The sequence below is a fragment of the Siphateles boraxobius genome, unplaced genomic scaffold (genome assembly GCF_051911475.1).
Source record: "Siphateles boraxobius isolate OS27281-9 unplaced genomic scaffold, OSU_SipBor_1 127, whole genome shotgun sequence".
Classification (NCBI taxonomy): Eukaryota; Metazoa; Chordata; class Actinopteri; order Cypriniformes; family Leuciscidae; genus Siphateles; species Siphateles boraxobius.
Window position 1 is genome coordinate 650,506 of NW_027508730.1, and position 21,995 is coordinate 672,500.

General features: G+C 37.7%; 1 protein-coding gene across 2 annotated transcripts in view; it reads left to right on the top strand.

Annotated features, from left to right (window-relative positions):
- The window catches only part of ero1b (endoplasmic reticulum oxidoreductase 1 beta), a 35,204-nt gene that overhangs the window by 3,099 nt on the left and 10,110 nt on the right, over positions 1–21,995 (top strand). For both annotated transcript variants that reach the window (XM_077225176.1, XM_077225177.1), the window contains exons 5-13: positions 2,405–2,478; positions 2,710–2,783; positions 7,763–7,883; positions 18,591–18,637; positions 18,723–18,734; positions 18,823–18,849; positions 19,978–20,070; positions 20,948–21,194; positions 21,919–21,988. In XM_077225176.1, coding sequence (XP_077081291.1) covers positions 2,405–2,478; positions 2,710–2,783; positions 7,763–7,883; positions 18,591–18,637; positions 18,723–18,734; positions 18,823–18,849; positions 19,978–20,070; positions 20,948–21,194; positions 21,919–21,988 — 765 coding nt within the window. The remainder of the gene's footprint in view (positions 1–2,404; positions 2,479–2,709; positions 2,784–7,762; positions 7,884–18,590; positions 18,638–18,722; positions 18,735–18,822; positions 18,850–19,977; positions 20,071–20,947; positions 21,195–21,918; positions 21,989–21,995) is intronic.

Consider the following 21,995-nt stretch of genomic DNA (forward strand, 5'->3'; position numbering starts at 1 on the left):
AATGAGTTCGAGTGAAGATGGTTTTACGTTCACTTAAATTAAAAGTCTAATAAAATGTTATGGGTAAAATGAAGAAGAAAATCATCTGATAGCGTCGTCAGTGTAAGTGTCGGTGTCACTGGCCTCTTTCATAGCGATACGCCATTAAACTAAGATTGAACTTTTAGGATCCTGTCCTTCTGTTGTTTCTGCATTAAACAGAGATTCAATGTGAAAGTTTTACATTATAAAAATATATTAAACTAAATATATTAAAGACAAATGTGTGATTAATTAGTTAATTTTTTACACACACACACACACACACACATATATATTTACAAACTTTTATGTTAGATGTGATTAATCGATGTAACAACACCAGTGGTTTTTGTGCTTAATCTGCGACGGTTGTTCGTTTACAACATTCAGTCATTATTCTGCGAAAACGTTCACTTTTAATCTTATTTCCTTCTTTAAAGCAAATAATCATTTATAATAAACATATTTAATCATTTCTAATAGTCGTATTTTCTCTTCTGACTTATCGATTTATTTCATTTGTGTGTTTGTAGTGAATTTTTGCATCCCTGTGTTTCTCCTTCAGCGCAGTAACGCGTGTGTGTGTGTGTGTGTGTGTGTGTGTGTGTGTAACGTGTGTGTGTGTAACGTGTGTGTGTGTGTAACGTGTGTGTGTAACGTGTGTGTGTGTAACGTGTGTGTGTGTAACGTGTGTGTGTGTGTAACGTGTGTGTGTGTGTGTGTGTGTGTGTGTGTGTGTGTGTGTAACGTATGTGTGTGTGACGTGTGTGTGTAACGTGTGTGTGTAACGTGTGTGTGTGTGTGTGTGTGTGTGTGTAACGTGTGTGTGTGTGTAACGTGTGTGTGTGTGTGTGTGTAACGTGTGTGTGTGTGTAACGTGTGTGTGTAACGTGTGTAACGTGTGTGTGTGTGTAACGTGTGTGTGTGTGTGTAACGTGTGTGTGTGTGTAACGTGTGTGTGTGTGTAACGTTTGTGTGTAACGTGTGTGTGTAACGTGTGTGTGTGTGTAACGTGTGTGTGTGTAACGTGTGTGTGTGTGTAACGTGTGTGTGTGTGTGTGTGTAACGTGTGTGTGTGTGTGTGTGTTTAACGTGTGTAACGTGTGTGTGTGTAACGTGTGTGTGTGTGTGTGTGTAACGTGTGTGTGTGTGTGTAACGTGTGTGTGTGTGTGTGTGTGTGTGTGTGTGTGTGTGTGTGTGTGTGTGTGTGTGTGTAACGTGTGTGTGTGTGTAACGTGTGTGTGTAACGTTTGTGTGTAACGTGTGTGTGTGTGTAACGTGTGTGTGTGTGTGTGTAACATGTGTGTGTGTGTGTGTAACGTGTGTGTGTGTGTGTAACGTGTGTAACGTGTGTGTGTGTGTGTAACGTGTGTGTGTGTGTGTGTAACGTGTGTGTGTGTGTAACGTGTGTGTGTGTAACGTGTGTGTGTGTGTAACGTGTGTGTGTAACGTGTGTGTGTAACGTGTGTGTGTGTGTGTAACGTGTGTGTGTGTGTGTGTGTGTGTGTGTGTGTTTAACGTGTGTGTTTAACGTGTGTGTGTAACGTGTGTGTAACGTGTGTAACGTGTGTGTGTGTAACGTGTGTAACGTGTGTGTGTGTGTAACGTGTGTAACGTGTGTGTGTAACGTGTGTGTGTAACGTGTGTGTGTGTGTGTGTAACGTGTGTGTGTGTGTAACGTGTGTGTGTGTAACGTGTGTGTGTGTGTAACGTGTGTGTAACGTGTGTGTGTGTAACGTGTGTGTGTAACGTGTGTGTGTAATGTGTGTGTGTGTAACGTGTGTGTAACGTGTGTGTGTGTGTGTGTGTAACGTGTGTGTGTAACGTGTGTGTGTGTAACGTGTGTGTGTGTAACGTGTGTGTGTAACGTGTGTGTGTGTGTGTGTAACGTGTGTGTGTAACGTGTTAACGCGTGTGTGTGTGTGTGTGTGTGTGTGTGTGTGTGTAACGTGTGTGTGTGTGTGTGTAACGTGTGTGTGTAACGCGCACGCGTGTGTGTAACGTGTGTGTAAAGTGTGTCTGTGTAACGTGTGTGTGTGTGTGTGTGTGTCTGTGTAACGTGTGTGTGTGTGTTTGTGTGTGTGTAACGTTTGTGTGTGTAACGTTTGTGTGTGTAACGTTTGTGTGTAGTGTGTGTGTGTGTGTGTAACGTGTGTGTGTGTGTGTGTGTGTAACGTGTGTGTGTGTGTGTGTGTAACGTGTGTGTGTGTGTGTAACGTGTGTGTGTGTGTGTGTTTGTGTGTGTGTGTGTGTGTGTAACGTGTGTGTGTGTGTAACGTGTGTGTGTGTGTGTTTGTCTGTGTGTGTAATGTGTGTGTGTGTGTGTAACGTGTGTGTGTGTTTGTAACGTGTGTGTGTGTGTAACATGTGTTCTTCCTCTAGTTTTCTCAGGCCAGCGCTGACGTCATCGACTGTGAACAAGCTCATGAACTGGGCGCCATCAACAACACACTGAGGTAAAGCACACTCGTTACACACACACACACACACACACACACACAACATCACAGCAAAGTGAGGTAAAGCAGACAAACGCACGCACACACACACACAACATCAACAACACACTGAGGTAAAGCACACACACACACACACACACATAACATCAACAACACACTGAGGTAAAGCACACACACACACACACACACCCCACAGCACAGGCACTAACACACAATTCTGTGTGTCAGTAATCAGAGTAAGGAGGCGTTCGCAGACTGGGCTCATCACGACGACGCTCAGGACCATTTCTGCGGATTAGACGGTGAGTGTAAAACATGTTCCTGTCAGTCTCACAGGAAGTGTGTTTGATCTGTAATCAGCAGATCTGAGCTGGTTATTTATAGGACTTCATCGCTCTACATTCTCTTTCCTTTATTTCCGCTCAAATTAATATAATTTATGGCCATGTGTTGTGTAAGAAGCCATGATATTTATCAGTATTTAGTAGCTATGCAAACCTTTCTGGTTCTGGTGTGTGTAGATGAACTGGTTCTGTGTGTGGATGAACTGGTTCTAGTGTGTGTAGATGAACTGGTTCTGGTGTGTGTAGATTAACTGGTTCTGGTGTGTGTGTGGATGAACTGGTTCTGGTGTGTGTGTGGATGAACTGGATCTGGTGTGTGTAGATGAACTGGTTCTGGTGTGTGTAGATGAACTGGTTCTGGTGTGTGTGGATGAACTGGTTCTAGTGTGTGTAGATGAACTGGTTCTTGTGTGTGTGGATGAACTGGTTCTGGTGTGTGTGGATGAACTGGTTCTATTGTGTGTAGATGAACTGGTTCTGGTGTGTGTAGATGAACTGGTTCTGGTGTGTGTGGATGAACTGGTTCTAGTGTGTGTAGATGAACTGGTTCTGGTGTGTGTAGATTAACTGGTTCTGGTGTGTGTGTGGATGAACTGGTTCTGTTGTGTGTGTGGATGAACTGGATCTGGTGTGTGTAGATGAACTGGTTCTGGTGTGTGTGGATGAACTGGTTCTGGTGTGTGTGGATGAACTGGTTCTAGTGTGTGTAGATGTGTGTGGATGAACTGGTTCTAGTGTGTGTAGATGAACTGGTTCTAGTGTGTGTAGATGAACTGGTTCTGGTGTGTGTAGATGAACTGGTTCTGGTGTGTGTAGATGAAATGGTTCTGGTGTGTGTAGATGAACTGGTTCTGGTGTGTGTGTGGATGAACTGGTTCTGGTGTGTGTGTGGATGAACTGGTTCTGGTGTGTGTAGATTAACTGGTTCTGGTGTGTGTGTGGATGAACTGGTTCTGGTGTGTGTGTGTGGATGAACTGGATCTGGTGTGTGTAGATGAACTGGTTCTGGTGTGTGTGGATGAACTGGTTCTAGTGTGTGTGTGTGGATGAACTGGATCTGGTGTGTGTAGATTAACTGGTTCTGGTGTGTGTGGATGAACTGGTTCTGGTGTGTGTGTGGATGAACTGGATCTGGTGTGTGTAGATGAACTGGTTCTGGTGTGTGTAGATGAACTGGTTCTGGTGTGTGTGGATGAACTGGTTCTAGTGTGTGTAGATGAACTGGTTCTGGTGTGTGTGGATGAACTGGTTCTGGTGGTGTGTGTAGATAATAATAATAATAATAGATTTTATTTATAACGCACTTTTCATTCCAAAGAATCTCAAAGTGCTACAAAAGAGCAACAATACAATAGCTACAGAATATTAAGAACAATAAAATCAGCACATAAAAAGCCTTTCTAAATAAAAAAGTCTTCAGTTCTGCCTTGAAGGTGTCCAGGCTCTGTACTTCTCTCAGATCACTCGGAAGGTGGTTCCAAAGCCGAGGTGCAGCTGAGCAGAAAGCTCGGCCCCCCATAGTGCGAAGTCTTGTGGTCGGGACCTGAAGAAGTAGGTGACCTGATCATCTGAGAGTGCGGGAGGAGGATTTCAAGGTGATGAGTTCTTGTAGATAAGGTGGTGAATGACCAGTGATACATTTGTGTGTGAATAGCAGAATTTTGAAATCAATCCGTGATGAAACAGGGAGCCAGTGGAGTGAATATAAGATACGGGAGAGGAGTGGATCTGTTGTGGGGTTCCAACAAGTAGTGCCTCAGTTTTACCGGAATTTAGCTGGAGGAAGTTGCTAACCAACCATTCCTTTATCTCCAGTAGACATGTGTTGAGTCGCGACAAGATTGCGGAGGAGCTTGGAGCAGTTTTAATATAAAGTTGCAAATCATCCGCATAACAGTGGAAAGATAGTCCATGTCTGCTGATGACAGAACCGAGGGGAAGCAGGTATAGAATAAATAGGATAGGGCCGAGAACCGACTCCTGCGGAACACCACACGTAACAGGGAGCAGCCTGGACTCATATTCTCCTAAAATGACTCGTTCAGTCCTGCCAGAGAGGTAGGACTGAAACCACTGCAGTGCTGTTCCCGATAGTCCAACTGTATTGTGAAGGCGGTCCCGAAGGATGGTATGGTCGACCGTGTCGAATGCCGCTGTTAGGTCGAGTAGAATGAGCAATGATGGTGATCCTGAATCAGCTGCCATGAGAAGGTCATTTGTCACCCTTAGCAGAGCTGTTTCGGTGCTGTGGGCCGAACGAAAGCCTGATTGAAAACCTCATATAAGTTATTGTGTTCTAGATGGTTGTGAAGCTGAATGGCGACTTCCTTCTCTAGAACCTTTGACAGAAAGGTGAGGTTGGAGATTGGTCTGTAGTTTCCCCGGACCTCTGGGTCTAAAGTTGGTTTCTTAAGTTTCGGACAAATGACAGCAGCTTTAATGGCAGGAGGGACAACGGCTGTTTTTAGTGAGAGATTAATAAACTCAGTGATGATTGGGCTGACACTGGAAATGAGCGACTTGAGCAAAACAGTCGGGATGGGATCCAGGATGCAGGCGGACGGCTTCATTTTATTGATGATTTCCTCAACATGGCTCTGCTGAACCTCGGCAAAGTACGGAAGGATCATCAATCCACCGGACGGGGTTGGAGGACGATGGAGACAGTGATGGAGAGCCAGATATAGATATAGAAGTGCGGATGTTATTGACTTTAGATCTAAAAAAGTCCATGAAGCTGTTGCATCGCTCCACTGTGGCTTCAGTGGATATAGATGATTTCGGCTTCAGGAGATTGTTTACTGTAGAAAAAAGCTGTTTAGAATTTCCAGTGTTCTTATTGATGAGGTTGGAATAAAATTTTGCGCGTGCACCCTTCAAGGATTTAAGATAAGCCTTTTGATGGTCACGGAATGCAAGATTGTGAACAGTTAGACCAGTCTGTTTACAGCGTCGTTTCAGGATACGGCCCTCAGTTTTCATTTGCCGCAGTTCCTGCGTGAACCAGGGTGCAGAGCGTTTGAAGTTGACTTCCCGTGTCCTGACGGGCATGGCGGTCAAAAACACTGCTCAATGATGTATTGTAGTGATCCACTAGTCCGTCCACTGTTGTAGAGACTGGGCAGTTTATATTGGACTGAAGGTCTGCGGTGAAAGAATTTGGGTTTATTTGCTTCCAGTTCCTGAAAGATATTTGGCGTTTTGGTCTAATGATGGGCAGTGAGAATGTAAGGGCCATAGAGACCAACTTGTGATCAGACACGCCCAGATCTTTCACCTCCAGGTTGTTTATGGGGGCCGCGTCAGTAATGACAAGATCTAAGGTGTGACCCTTGGTGTGCGTAGGAGCCTTCACATGTTGGTGGAGACCAAGACAATCGATCAGACTCAGGAACTCTGTTGCAAGATGACAGGAGGGTTTGTCAATATGGATATTAAAATAACCAAGAATAACAATCCTGGTTGACATAGAACAAAGTGATGTAAGTAGATCATGTATTTCAGGGAGAAATGAGGAGTGTGGTTTGGGGGGACGGTATATGAGAAGCACTGTCATGGAGTATGGAGGTTTACATTTGAAGGCTAAACATTCCATTGAGGTAAGATCAGGCAGTGGCAAGGGATAGAGTTTCAGTTCGTCTCGATAGATTACGGCCAAACCACCTCCACGTCCAGAGCTGCGTGATTTTTCCATATAGACATAACCCTGAGGGCAAGCTTCATTGAGTACTGAGTGGTCGCCTATTTTGTGCCAAGTTTCCACTAGGCACATGAAGTCTAATCCTCTATCCAGAATATGGTCATGGATAAGCAGGGATTTATTGGTAAGGGATTGTGTATTGAATAATTCCATGGTGGCAGGAGACAGAGCTGATGGTGAACATCTCTGTAAGCTCCGCAGTACACTGTGGTCCACTCCATGTTTTATATATATCCCACCGCTAGAGGTTCTCAGGAGCGGTGAAGGGTTCCTACATACTCCAAGCGCGGCAGTGATCTGATGACGCCGTTGTAGTGCGACACGCGTAGCTGAAGACCAGATGGAGGGGATCGTCGATGCACCATGCAGGAGATAAACAAAGTCTTTCCGAGCACTTCTGTGGCAGTACCGGGGTCGGCGCAAAAGTCCAAGCTGTCTTATGGCTGTGATGCAAGGTGGAGCAGTGTTGCAGTTAAGACTGAGCAGTTGAGAAATGGAATATTTCAGCATCATGCTGGACGCTGGTGGCGTTCGCACAGAGTGTTTACACCAAAGAGCGGCAGCAGGTACGTTGCTAAAGCACCCAGTCAAAAAGATTGTTGCGGTACAGAGAGGTAGGAAACTTGCAAGGGGCATAAAAAAGACCTATAAAAAACACTTTCTTAAAATACGCTAAATTAAAATCAGAAATGGAGAAGCGGCGAACAGACAGCGCCAGCGTCCTCTCCCTCTCCCATCAATATACAATAATACAATATAATAAAGATGAACTGGTTCTGGTGTGTGTGGATGAACTAGTTCTGGTGTGTGTAGATGAACTGGTTCTGGTGTGTGTAGATGAACTGGTTCTGGTGTGTGTGGATGAACTGGTTCTGGTGTGTGTGGATGAACTGGTTCTGGTTCTGGTGTGTGTGGATGAACTGGTTCTGGTGTGTGTGGATGAACCTGTTCTGGTGTGTGTAGATGAACTGGTTCTGGTGTGTGTAGATGAACTGCTTCTGGTGTGTGTGTGGATGAACTGGTTCTGGTGTGTGTGGATGAACTGGTTCTGGTGTGTGTGGATGAACTGGTTCTGGTGTGTGTGGATGAACTGGTTCTGGTGTGTGTGGATGAACTGGTTCTGGTGTGTGTGGATGAACTGGTTCTGGTGTGTGTAGATGAACTGGTTCTGGTGTGTGTAGTTGAACTGGTTCTGGTGTGTGTGTGGATGAACTGGTTCTGGTTCTGGTGTGTGTAGATGAGATGTCTCCTGAGGCCGAGTACGTGGACCTGCTCCTGAACCCGGAGAGATACACCGGATACAACGGCCCATCCGCATGGAGAGTCTGGAACAGCATTTATGAGGAAAACTGCTTCAAGTGAGACAGACACACACACACACACACACAAACACACACAAACACAGACAGGGATAAACACACACTGCTCTTCAGTCTCTATGAAGCCCATACTCCTGAAAAGCACACTGTGCTCTGATTGGTCGACTGGAGCAGTGTGTTGTGATTGGTCGAGCGGTTCGAGTGTGTTTGGGAAATGTCCCGCCCCTTTCCATAACCGCCAGTTTAACACACTACTAACTAACTCAACCAGGCGCCGCCCCTTATATTGTGACGTGTTTGTTCCCGGAAGAAACACAAGACTACGTCTTCTACGTCATTACGCTATTTCTACGTCATTGCGCTATTCCTACGTCATTGCGCTATTTCTACGTCATTATGCTATTTTTTTACGTCATTACGACGGCATGCTATTTCTACATCATTACACTATTTCTACATCATTACACTATTTCTACATCATTACACTATTTCTACGTCATTACACTATTTCTACATCATTACACTATTTCTACGTCATTATGCTATTTCTACATCATTACACTATTTCTACGTCATTACACTATTTCTACATCATTACACTATTTCTACATCATTACACTATTTCTACGTCATTACGCTATTTCTACATCATTACACTATTTCTACATCATTACTACATCATTACGCTATTTCTACATCATTACGCTATTTCTACGTCATTGCGCTATTTCTACATCATTACGCTATTTCTACGTCATTGCGCTATTTTACATCATTACGCTATTTCTACATCATTACGCTATTTCTTCATCATTACGCTATTTCTACATCATTATGCTATTTCTACATCATTATACTATTTCTACATCACTACACTATTTCTACGTCTTTACGCTATTTCTACATCATTACAGTATTTATACATTACGCTATTTCTACGTCATTACACTATTTCTACATCATTACGCTATTTCTACATCATTACGCTATTTCTATGTCATTATGCTATTTATAAATCATTACGCTATTTCTACATCATTACACTATTTCTACATCATTACGCTATTTCTACGTCATTACACTATTTCTACATCATTACGCTATTTCTACATCATTACGCTATTTCTATGTCATTATGCTATTTATAAATCATTACGCTATTTCTACATCATTACACTATTTCTACATCATTACGCTATTTCTACGTCATTTCGCTATTTCTACGTCAATACGCTATTTCTACATCATTATGCTATTTCTACATCATTATACTATTTCTACATCACTACACTATTTCTACGTCTTTACGCTATTTCTACATCATTACAGTATTTATACATTACGCTATTTCTACGTCATTACACTATTTCTACATCATTACGCTATTTCTACATCATTACGCTATTTCTATGTCATTATGCTATTTATAAATCATTACGCTATTTCTACATCATTACACTATTTCTACATCATTACGCTATTTCTACGTCATTTCGCTATTTCTACGTCAATACGCTATTTCTACATCATTATGCTATTTCTACATCATTATACTATTTCTACATCACTACACTATTTCTACGTCTTTACGCTATTTCTACATCATTACACTATTTCTACGCCATTACGCTATTTCTACATCATTACGCTATTTCTACATCATTACGATATTTCTACGTCATTACACTATTTCTACATCATTAGGCTATTTCAACATCATTAGGCTATTTCTACATCATTATGCTATTTCTACATCATTACGCTATTTCTACATCATAACGCTATTTCTTCATCATTACGCTATTTCTACATCATTACGCTATTTCTACATCATTACACTATTTCTACATCATTACAGTATTTATACATTACGCTATTTCTACGTCATTACACTATTTCTACATCATTACGCTATTTCTACATCATTACACTATTTCTACATCATTACGCTATTTCTATGTCATTACGCTATTTCTACATCATTACACTATTTCTACATCATTACGCTATTTCTACGTCATTTCGCTATTTCTACGTCAATACGCTATTTCTACATCATTATGCTATTTCTACATCACTACACTATTTCTACGTCATTACGCTATTTCTACGTCATTGCGCTATTTCTACATCATTACGCTATTTCTACATCATTCAACTATTTCTACATCATTACACTATTTCTACATTACGCTATTTCTACATCATTCAACTATTTCTACATCATTACACTATTTCTACATCATTACGCTACTTCTACATCATAACGCTATTTCTTCATCATTACGCTATTTCTACATCATTACGCTATTTCTACGTCTTTGGCGCTAAATGTTTTTACGTCATTACACTATTTCTACATCATTACGCTATTTCTACATCATTTCGCTATTTCTACGTCAATACGCTATTTCTACATCATTATACTATTTCTACGTCATTACGCTATTTCTACGTCATTGCGCTATTTCTACATCATTACGCTATTTCTACATCATTCAACTATTTCTACATCATTACACTATTTCTACATCATTACGCTATTTCTACATCATAACGCTATTTCTTCATCATTACGCTATTTCTACATCATTACGCTATTTCTACATTACACTATTTCTACGTCATTACACTATTTCTACATCATTACAGTATACATTACGCTATTTCTACGTCATTACACTATTTCTACATCATTACACTATTTCTACATCATTACGCTATTTCTACGTCATTATGCTATTTATAAATCATTACGCTATTTCTACATCATTACGCTATTTCTACATCATTACGCTATTTCTACATCATTACGCTATTTCTACGTCTTTGGCGCTAAATGTTTTTACGTCATTACACTATTTCTACATCATTACGCTATTTCTACATCATTTCGCTATTTCTACGTCAATACGCTATTTCTACATCATTATGCTATTTCTACATCATTATACTATTTCTACATCACTACACTATTTCTACGTCATTATACTATTTCTATATCACTACACTATTTCTACATCACTACACTATTTCTACGTCATTACGCTACTTCTACATCATAACGCTATTTCTTCATCATTACGCTATTTCTACATCATTACGCTATTTCTACGTCTTTGGCGCTAAATGTTTTTACGTCATTACACTATTTCTACATCATTACGCTATTTCTACATCATTTCGCTATTTCTACGTCAATACGCTATTTCTACATCATTATGCTATTTCTACATCACTACACTATTTCTACGTCATTACGCTATTTCTACGTCATTGCGCTATTTCTACATCATTACACTATTTCTACATCATTACGCTATTTCTACGTCATTACACTATTTCTACATCACTACACTATTTCTACGTCATTACGCTATTTCTACGTCATTGCGCTATTTCTACATCATTACGCTATTTCTACATCATTCAACTATTTCTACGTCATTACGCTATTTCTACGTCATTACGCTATTTCTACATCACTACACTATTTCTACATCACTACACTATTTCTACATCACTACACTATTTCTACATCATTATACTATTTCTATATCACTACACTATTTCTACATCACTACACTATTTCTACGTCATTACGCTACTTCTACATCATAACGCTATTTCTTCATCATTACGCTATTTCTACATCATTACGCTATTTCTACGTCTTTGGCGCTAAATGTTTTTACGTCATTACACTATTTCTACATCATTACGCTATTTCTACATCATTTCGCTATTTCTACGTCAATACGCTATTTCTACATCATTATGCTATTTCTACATCACTACACTATTTCTACGTCATTACGCTATTTCTACGTCATTGCGCTATTTCTACATCATTACACTATTTCTACATCATTACGCTATTTCTACGTCATTACACTATTTCTACATCACTACACTATTTCTACGTCATTACGCTATTTCTACGTCATTAAACTATTTCTACATCATTACGCTATTTCTACATCATAACGCTATTTCTTCATCATTACGCTATTTCTACATCATTACGCTATTTCTACATCATTACACTATTTCTACGTCATTACACTATTTCTACATCATTACGCTATTTCTACATCATTACGCTATTTCTACATCATTATGCTATTTCTACATCATTACGCTATTTCTACATCATTACACTATTTCTACGTCATTACACTATTTCTACATCATTACGCTATTTCTACATCATTATGCTATTTCTACATCATTATACTATTTCTACATCACTACGCTATTTCTACGTCATTACGCTATTTCTACGTCATTGCGCTATTTCTACATCATTACGCTATTTCTACATCATTCAACTATTTCTACATCATTAAACTATTTCTACATCATTACGCTATTTCTACATCATTACGCTATTTCTACATCATTACACTATTTCTACATCATTACACTATTTCTACGTCATTACACTATTTCTACATCATTACAGTATTTATACATTACGCTATTTCTACGTCATTAAACTATTTCTACATCATTACGCTATTTCTACATCATTACGCTATTTCTACATCATTCAACTATTTCTACATCATTAAACTATTTCTACATCATTACGCTATTTCTACATCATTACGCTATTTCTACATCATTACGCTATTTCTACGTCATTACACTATTTCTACATCATTACAGTATTTATACATTACGCTATTTCTACGTCATTACACTATTTCTACGTCATTACGCTATTTCTACATCATTACGCTATTTCTACATCATTACGCTATTTCTATGTCATTATGCTATTTATAAATCATTACGCTATTTCTACATCATTACACTATTTCTACATCATTACGCTATTTCTACGTCAATACGCCATTTCTACATCATTATGCTATTTCTACATCATTATACTATTTCTATATCACTACACTATTTCTACGTCATTACGCTATTTCTACGTCATTGCGCTATTTCTACATCATTACACTATTTCTACATCATTACGCTATTTCTACATCATTCAACTATTTCTACATCATTACGCTATTTCTATGTCATCACGCTATTTCTACGTCATTACACTATTTCTACATCATTACGCTATTTCTACATCATTTCGCTATTTCTACGTCAATACGCTATTTCTACATCATTATGCTATTTCTACATCATTATACTATTTCTATATCACTACACTATTTCTACGTCATTACGCTATTTCTACGTCATTGCGCTATTTCTACATCATTACACTATTTCTACATCATTACGCTATTTCTACATCATTCAACTATTTCTACATCATTACGCTATTTCTATGTCATCACGCTATTTCTACGTCATTACACTATTTCTACATCATTACACTATTTCTACATCATTACGCTATTTCTACATCATTACGCTATTTCTACATCATTCAACTATTTCTACATCATTACGCTATTTCTATGTCATCACGCTATTTCTACGTCATTACACTATTTCTACATCATTACGCTATTTCTATGTCATTATGCTATTTCTACATCATTACACTATTTCTACATCATTACGCTATTTCTACGTCTTTGGCGCTATTGTTTTTACTTCATTTCGCTATTTCTACGTCATTATGCTATTTCTACATCATTATGCAATTACTACATCACTACACTATTTCTACGTCATTGCGCTATTTCTACATCATTACACTATTTCTACATCATTACGCTATTTCTACATCATTACGCTATTTCTACATCATTACTACATCATTACGCTATTGTTTTTACGTCATTACACTATTTCTACATCATTAGGCTATTTTTACATCATTAGGCTATTTCTACACCATTACGCTATTTCTACATCATTATGCTATTTCTACATCATTATGCTATTTCTACATCATTACGCTATTTCTACATCATTATGCTATTACTACATCATTACGCTATTGTTTTTACGTCATTACACTATTTCTACATCATTAGGCTATTTCTACATCATTATGCTATTTCTACATCATTATGCTATTTCTACATCATTACGCTATTTCTACATCATTATGCTATTTCTACACCATTACGCTATTTCTACATCATTATGCTATTTCTACATCATTATGCTATTTCTACATCATTATGCTATTACTACATCATTACGCTATTGTTTTTACGTCATTACACTATTTCTACATCATTAGGCTATTTTTACATCATTAGGCTATTTCTACACCATTACGCTATTTTTACATCATTATGCTATTTCTACATCATTATGCTATTTCTACATCATTACGCTATTTCTACGTCATTACACTATTTCTACGTCATTACACTATTTCTACATCATTACAGTATTTATACATTACGCTATTTCTACATCATTACACTATTTCTACATCATTACGCTATTTCTACATCATTACGCTATTTCTACGTCATTACACTATTTCTACATCATTACAGTATTTATACATTACGCTATTTCTACTTCATTTCGCTATTTCTACGTCATTATGCTATTTCTACATCATTATGCAATTTCTACATCACTACACTATTTCTACGTCATTGCGCTATTTCTACATCATTACACTATTTCTACATCATTACGCTATTTCTACATCATTACGCTATTTCTACATCATTACTACATCATTACGCTATTGTTTTTACGTCATTACACTATTTCTACATCATTAGGCTATTTTTACATCATTAGGCTATTTCTACACCATTACGCTATTTCTACATCATTAGGCTATTTCTACATCATTAGGCTATTTCTACATCATTAGGCTATTTCTACATCATTACGCTATTTCTACATCATTACGCTATTTCTACATCATTACGCTATTTCTACATCATTACGCTATTTCTACGTCATTACACTATTTCTACGTCTTTGGCGCTATTTCTACATCATTAGGCTATTTCTACACCATTACGCTATTTCTACATCATTATGCTATTTCTACATCATTATGCTATTTCTACATCATTACACTATTTCTACGTCATTACACTATTTCTACACCATTACGCTATTTCTACATCATTAGGCTATTTCTACACCATTACGCTATTTCTACATCATTACGCTATTTCTACATCATTATGCTATTTCTACATGATTACGCTATTTCTACATCATTATGCTATTTCTACATCATTACACTATTTCTATGTCATTACACTATTTCTACATCATTACGCTATTTCTACATCATTACGCTATTTCTACATCATTACGCTATTTCTACGTCATTACACTATTTCTACATCATTACAGTATTTATACATTATGCTATTTCTACATCATTATGCTATTTCTACGTCATTATGCTATTTCTGCATCATTACACTATTTCTATGTCATTACGCTATTTCTACATCATTACGCTATTTCTACATCATTACGCTATTTCTACATCATTACACTATTTCTATGTCATTACGCTATTTCTACATCATTACGCTATTTCTACATCATTACGCTATTTCTACATCATTACGCTATTTCTACGTCATTACACTATTTCTACATCATTATAGTATTTATACATTACGCTATTTCTACATCATTACGCTATTTCTACATCATTACGCTATTTCTACATCATTATGCTATTTCTACATCATTAGGCTATTTCTACATCATTACGCTATTTCTACATATTTACGCTATTTCTACATCATTACGCTATTTCTACATCATTACGCTATTTCTACGTCATTACACTATTTCTACATCATTACAGTATTTATACATTACGCTATTTCTACATCATTACGCTATTTCTACATCATTATGCTATTTCTACATCATTACACTATTTCTATGTCATTACACTATTTCTACATCATTACGCTATTTCTACATCATTACGCTATTTCTACATCATTACGCTATTTCTACGTCATTACACTATTTCTACATCATTACAGTATTTATACATTATGCTATTTCTACATCATTATGCTATTTCTACGTCATTATGCTATTTCTGCATCATTACACTATTTCTATGTCATTACGCTATTTCTACATCATTACGCTATTTCTACATCATTACGCTATTTCTACATCATTACACTATTTCTATGTCATTACGCTATTTCTACATCATTACGCTATTTCTACATCATTACGCTATTTCTACATCATTACGCTATTTCTACGTCATTACACTATTTCTACATCATTATAGTATTTATACATTACGCTATTTCTACATCATTACGCTATTTCTACATCATTACGCTATTTCTACATCATTATGCTATTTCTACATCATTAGGCTATTTCTACATCATTACGCTATTTCTACATATTTACGCTATTTCTACATCATTACGCTATTTCTACATCATTACGCTATTTCTACGTCATTACACTATTTCTACATCATTACAGTATTTATACATTACGCTATTTCTACATCATTACGCTATTTCTACGTCATTACGCTATTTCTACATCATTGCACTTTTCTACATAATTGCACTATTTCTACGTCATTACATTATTTCTACATCATTACGCTATTTCTACGTCATTATGAACACTAAGGAATATTGTGACGCGTTCGTTCTCGTAAGAAACTCAAGATACAATGGAGGCGTTTCAGGAATTCAGAAACACTGACAGTGATATAGAGAAGAACTGGAGCTTTCTCATGATCAAACAGCAACACTACACACTAAACACACATGAACACTACACACTAAACACAGATGAACACTACACACTGATGAACACTACACACTACACACAGATGAACACTAAACACAGATGAACACTACACACTACACAGTGATGAACCCTACACACTACACACAGATGAACACTACACACTAAACACAGATGAACACTACACATAGATGAACACTACACACTACACACAGATGAACACTACACACTAAACACAGATGAACACTAAACACTGATGAACACTACACACTACACAGTGATGAACCCTACACACTACACACAGATGAACACTACACACTAAACACAGATGAACACTACACACTGATGAACACTACACACTACACAGTGATGAACCCTACACACTACACACAGATGAACACTACACACTAAACACAGATGAACACTACACACTGATGAACACTACACACTACACACAGATGAACACTAAACACAGATGAACACTACACACTACACAGTGATGAACCCTACACACTACACACAGATGAACACTACACACTAAACACAGATGAACACTACACATAGATGAACACTACACACTACACACAGATGAACACTACACACTAAACACAGATGAACACTAAACACTGATGAACACTACACACTACACACTGATGAACACTACACACTACACACAGATGAACACTACACACTAAACACAGATGAACACTACACACTGATGCACACTACAAACTCCACACTGATGAACACTACACACTACACATTGATGAACACTACACACTACACACTGATGAACACTACACACTAAACACTGATGAACACTACACACTGATGAACACTACACACTGATGAACACTACACACTAAACACAGATGAACACTACACACTGATGAACACTACACACTGATGAACACTACACACTAAACAGAGATGAACACTACACACTAAAGACAGATGAACACTACACACTAAAGACAGATGAACACTACACACTAAACACAGATGGACACTACACACTAAACACAGATGAACACTACACACTGATGAACACTACACACTGATGAACACTACACACTAAACAGAGATGAACACTACACACTAAACACTGATGAACACTACACACTAAACAGAGATGAACACTACACACTAAAGACAGATGAACACTACACACTAAACACAGATGGACACTACACACTAAACACAGATGAACACTACACACTAAAGACAGATGAACACTACACACTAAACACAGATGAACACTACACACTAAAGACAGATGAACACTACACACTAAAGACAGATGAACACTACACACTTAACACAGATGAACACTACACACTAAACACAGATGAACACTACACACTAAAGACAGATGAACACTACACACTAAAGACAGATGAACACTACACACTAAACACAGATGAACACTACACACTAAACACAGATGAACACTACACACTAAACACAGATGAACACTACACACTAAAGACAGATGAACACTACACACTAAAGACAGATGAACACTACACACTAAAGACAGATGAACACTACACACTAAACACAGATGAACACTACACACTAAAGACAGATGAACACTACACACTAAACACAGATGAACACTACACACTAAACACAGATGAACACTACACACTAAACACAGATGAACACTACACACTAAACACAGATGAACACTACACACTAAAGACAGATGAACACTACACACTAAAGACAGATCAACACTACACACTAAAGACAGATGAACACTACACACTAAACACAGATGAACACTACACACTAAACACAGATGAACACTACACACTGATGAACACTACACACTAAAGACAGATGAACACTACACACTAAAGACAGATGAACACTACACACTAAACACAGATGAACACTACACACTAAACACAGATGAACACTACACACTAAAGACAGATGAACACTACACACTAAAGACAGATGAACACTACACACTAAACACAGATGAACACTACACACTAAACACAGATGAAGATGGAAAAGCAGAATATCTCGTTTAAAATGATTTTATTTTGTCAATGTTTGATTTTTCAGGCCGAGATCCGTGTATCGTCCTCTCAACCCTCTGGCTCCCAGTCGAGGTGTGTTTCACTCTTTCTCCTGTGCTTTGAATTCAGTTACACCTGTAGATTTAACCTGAACCGTTCTCTCCGTCTCTGCTCTTAGGTGATGATGATGGTGAGTTAATATTTGCCTACACTACCCATGAGGCTCTGCTCTCAGATCAGTGTAGATGGCTTTAACACTGACTCTCGTTCTCTCGCAGGCGAAGGATTCTACAAATGGCTGGAGGGTAAGTGATGAATTACACTGCAAATATGAAGAAAACACAGTCAGGCTCTGAACCATTGAACCGTCCTGCTTTTGTGCTTCTGTTATTTAACTTCTGCTTTTTCTGCTTTTGTGCTTCTATTAGAGTAATTCTCTGACTGAGAAGCAAATAAATCATGTAAGAGTTTGCATAGAATAATAATAATAATAATAGTGCAGATGATGCACACAAACCGTGCTTTGCTCGTATTTGATGAATTAGTCCTGGCAGTTCACTCTTTTTATGCACAAATCTTCTGAAACTGAGAGATGTCGTCATTATTTTAAGTCACGTGGGAAAATCCTAACTTTCACGTTTGAAGCCCATATCAGCATGTGATAAAGCAGAATAACAGAAGAGCAAACGAGTTCTCTGATGAGTTCTCTGATGAGAACCGGTTTTATTTTATTCATTGAAATACAGGTTTGCACTTGTGGACAAGCTGAGTGTTTTCAAAGGCTGATTGATCATGTGACTGTTATCATGATGTTCTGTGTTTGTTTGAGGAAACAGGAAATCCACATATAACAGAGCGGTTTTTATAAGAACATGTTCATGTGTAACTGTGTATTGTTACATTTAACTTATTTATGTAGTATTTTTAATGTACTTATAAATATTTTTAATATGTATAAATTAATTATTCATTTTGGTGGAACAGGTTTATGTGGGGGAAATTCTTGCAATTGTATGGAGCTCTGTTTATTAGAAATGTTTTTAAAATAAATGTATATTTATGTGTGTGTGTGTGTGTGTATATACATGTATCAATTTTATTTTGAAATTTATATAATCTACTTTGAAAAAAATATATGTATATAATTTATTTTGGAAAATGTATACATAATTTATTTATTTTTAAATATACATAATTTATTTAGAAATGTATATAATTTCTTTTTGAAAAAAATATGGATACATAATTAAATTTGAAAAAATAAACAAATGTTATATATATATAATATTTAAAAAAAAAGTTTATTATTTAAAATATTAATAAATGTATATATTCACACACACACAACATTTGTGTTGTTGTTAATGACCCTTAGGTCCAGTCCAGTGTGTTGATGTGTGTGTGTGTGTGTGTGTGTGTGTGTGTGTGTTCAGGGTTGTGTTTGGAGAAGCGTGTGTTCTACCGTCTGATCTCCGGCCTCCACAGCAGCATCAACCTCCACCTGTGTGCAGAATACCTTCTGGACGGTGAACACACACATATTTATCACGCAAATACTCATTACTAACTAATCAAAATCCATTCTTACAAAGTAAACTAACTAGCATTCCACTCAAACTTCGGTTACCATAGTATTTTTTCATATGGATGCTCTGAATTTTCAAACTAGTGTTTTTATTGTCGGCACATTAAAATATAAAATTGAAAATGAACAGCTCGTTTCTCGATCTGTAACTCGCTGCGTTTAGACGCACAACTATTGTTTCAGTCGGACTGAATTCATTGCGATTGAATCTGAATGCAGTGTTTACATGAACGCTGAACATGTGATCGGGTTGATGTGTGTGTTTATGTCACAAGCTTCAAATCGGGATAGATGTTTTTGACATGCACACACTGCACAAATATACAGAGTTTCCTGATGTCTGCGCATAATAACTATTCTCATACAGCTCTTTATTTGTTTTAAACAGCAGACTCTTAATTTTTATCAATATCTGGTCATAATTTGAAGATGATGAGCCGTTGTGCCGCTGCTGTAAACGTAGCCAGTGTCTCTGCTGTTAAAAGCGCTATAGAGATGAAGGTGAATTGATTTTCTCTGCAAGCCACCAAATCAAGTGTCGTGTGTAAATGAACGTCCAGAACACATTAAAAGTTTCTGTTTACTGTTAGAACGGTGTGTGTTAGCGGCCGCTAAGTTAATAACTAATGATCTTTGCATCGGAAGTGAATCAAACAAAACTAACTTTATCTGGACAATAACTTTATTCTAGATCTGCTGTAAAGCCGAAACAATCTCTGTTACTGTAATCTCCTATTATCACTGTAAAGCTGCTGTGAAACGCTCTATACTGGTAAAGCGCAGTGTAACGGCGTGTGTGTGTGTGTGTGTGTCCTCAGAGGGCTGGGGGAAGCCGGTGTGGGGCCCGAACGTGCAGGAGTTTCGTCAGCGCTTCGACCCGGCCGAGAGCAAGGGCGAGGGAACGCGGCGGCTGAAGAACCTGTACTTCCTGTACCTGATCGAGCTGCGCGCGCTGACCAAAGTGGCGCCGTACTTCGAGCGCTCCTTCATTAACCTGTACACGGGGAACAGCGACGAGGACTCGTCCACCAAACAGCTGCTACTCCACATCCTCAACGTCACCAAGTGAGACACTCAGTATACTAACATTATTATTTATTACATATGCTTATGACAAACCTTTCTCTGATGATTATACACACTCTAATGAGCTCATATCCCCCCGAGAATAAAGGGTTCCTACGCAGTTCGGAAAAGTATCAATTTTAATTGGAGTAATTTCCTGGATGGAATAATATTTGTGCTTCCAGACTATTGCTCCTATTCAGTTTTCTACAATATAAAAGTGCATGTTATCACTTCAAGAAATCCAATGGACAGTCACAGATGACTGTACTTTATACCTAATATAATGCTCAAAATAATTCTGAACGAAACCATTATGTTGTAAATTGAAAAACCTGGACATTTAAGACTGGAAAAGTATGGAATTTTGAAAGGGAAAATGTGTAGGAAAAATCGCATGAAAAACACTGGATGGAAATGCCAAGATGTGCATGAAATTTTAAAATGCGTATTATATATATCAATAATATTTCCAATTTAAATCACAACTTTAGATGGAAACAGTTATGATTTTAGTTTGGGGGGAATGAGCTCATCTTAAATGAACATCATAAACATTATATTTACATATTATATAATATATTATGCAATATTGACACTTCAATAAATTAATTTATAGTCACATTGCAAGACTACTGCAATCTCTATTATACATTCATGTTGTTTAGATTAAAAGGAGGTTCATAGCCGTGTTGTCATCATCGGTCTGTATGTGTGTGTGCAGAGCGTTCCCCATGCACTTCGACGAGAGCTCCATGTTTGCTGGACATAAAATGGAGGCGAAAACATTAAAGGTGAGTT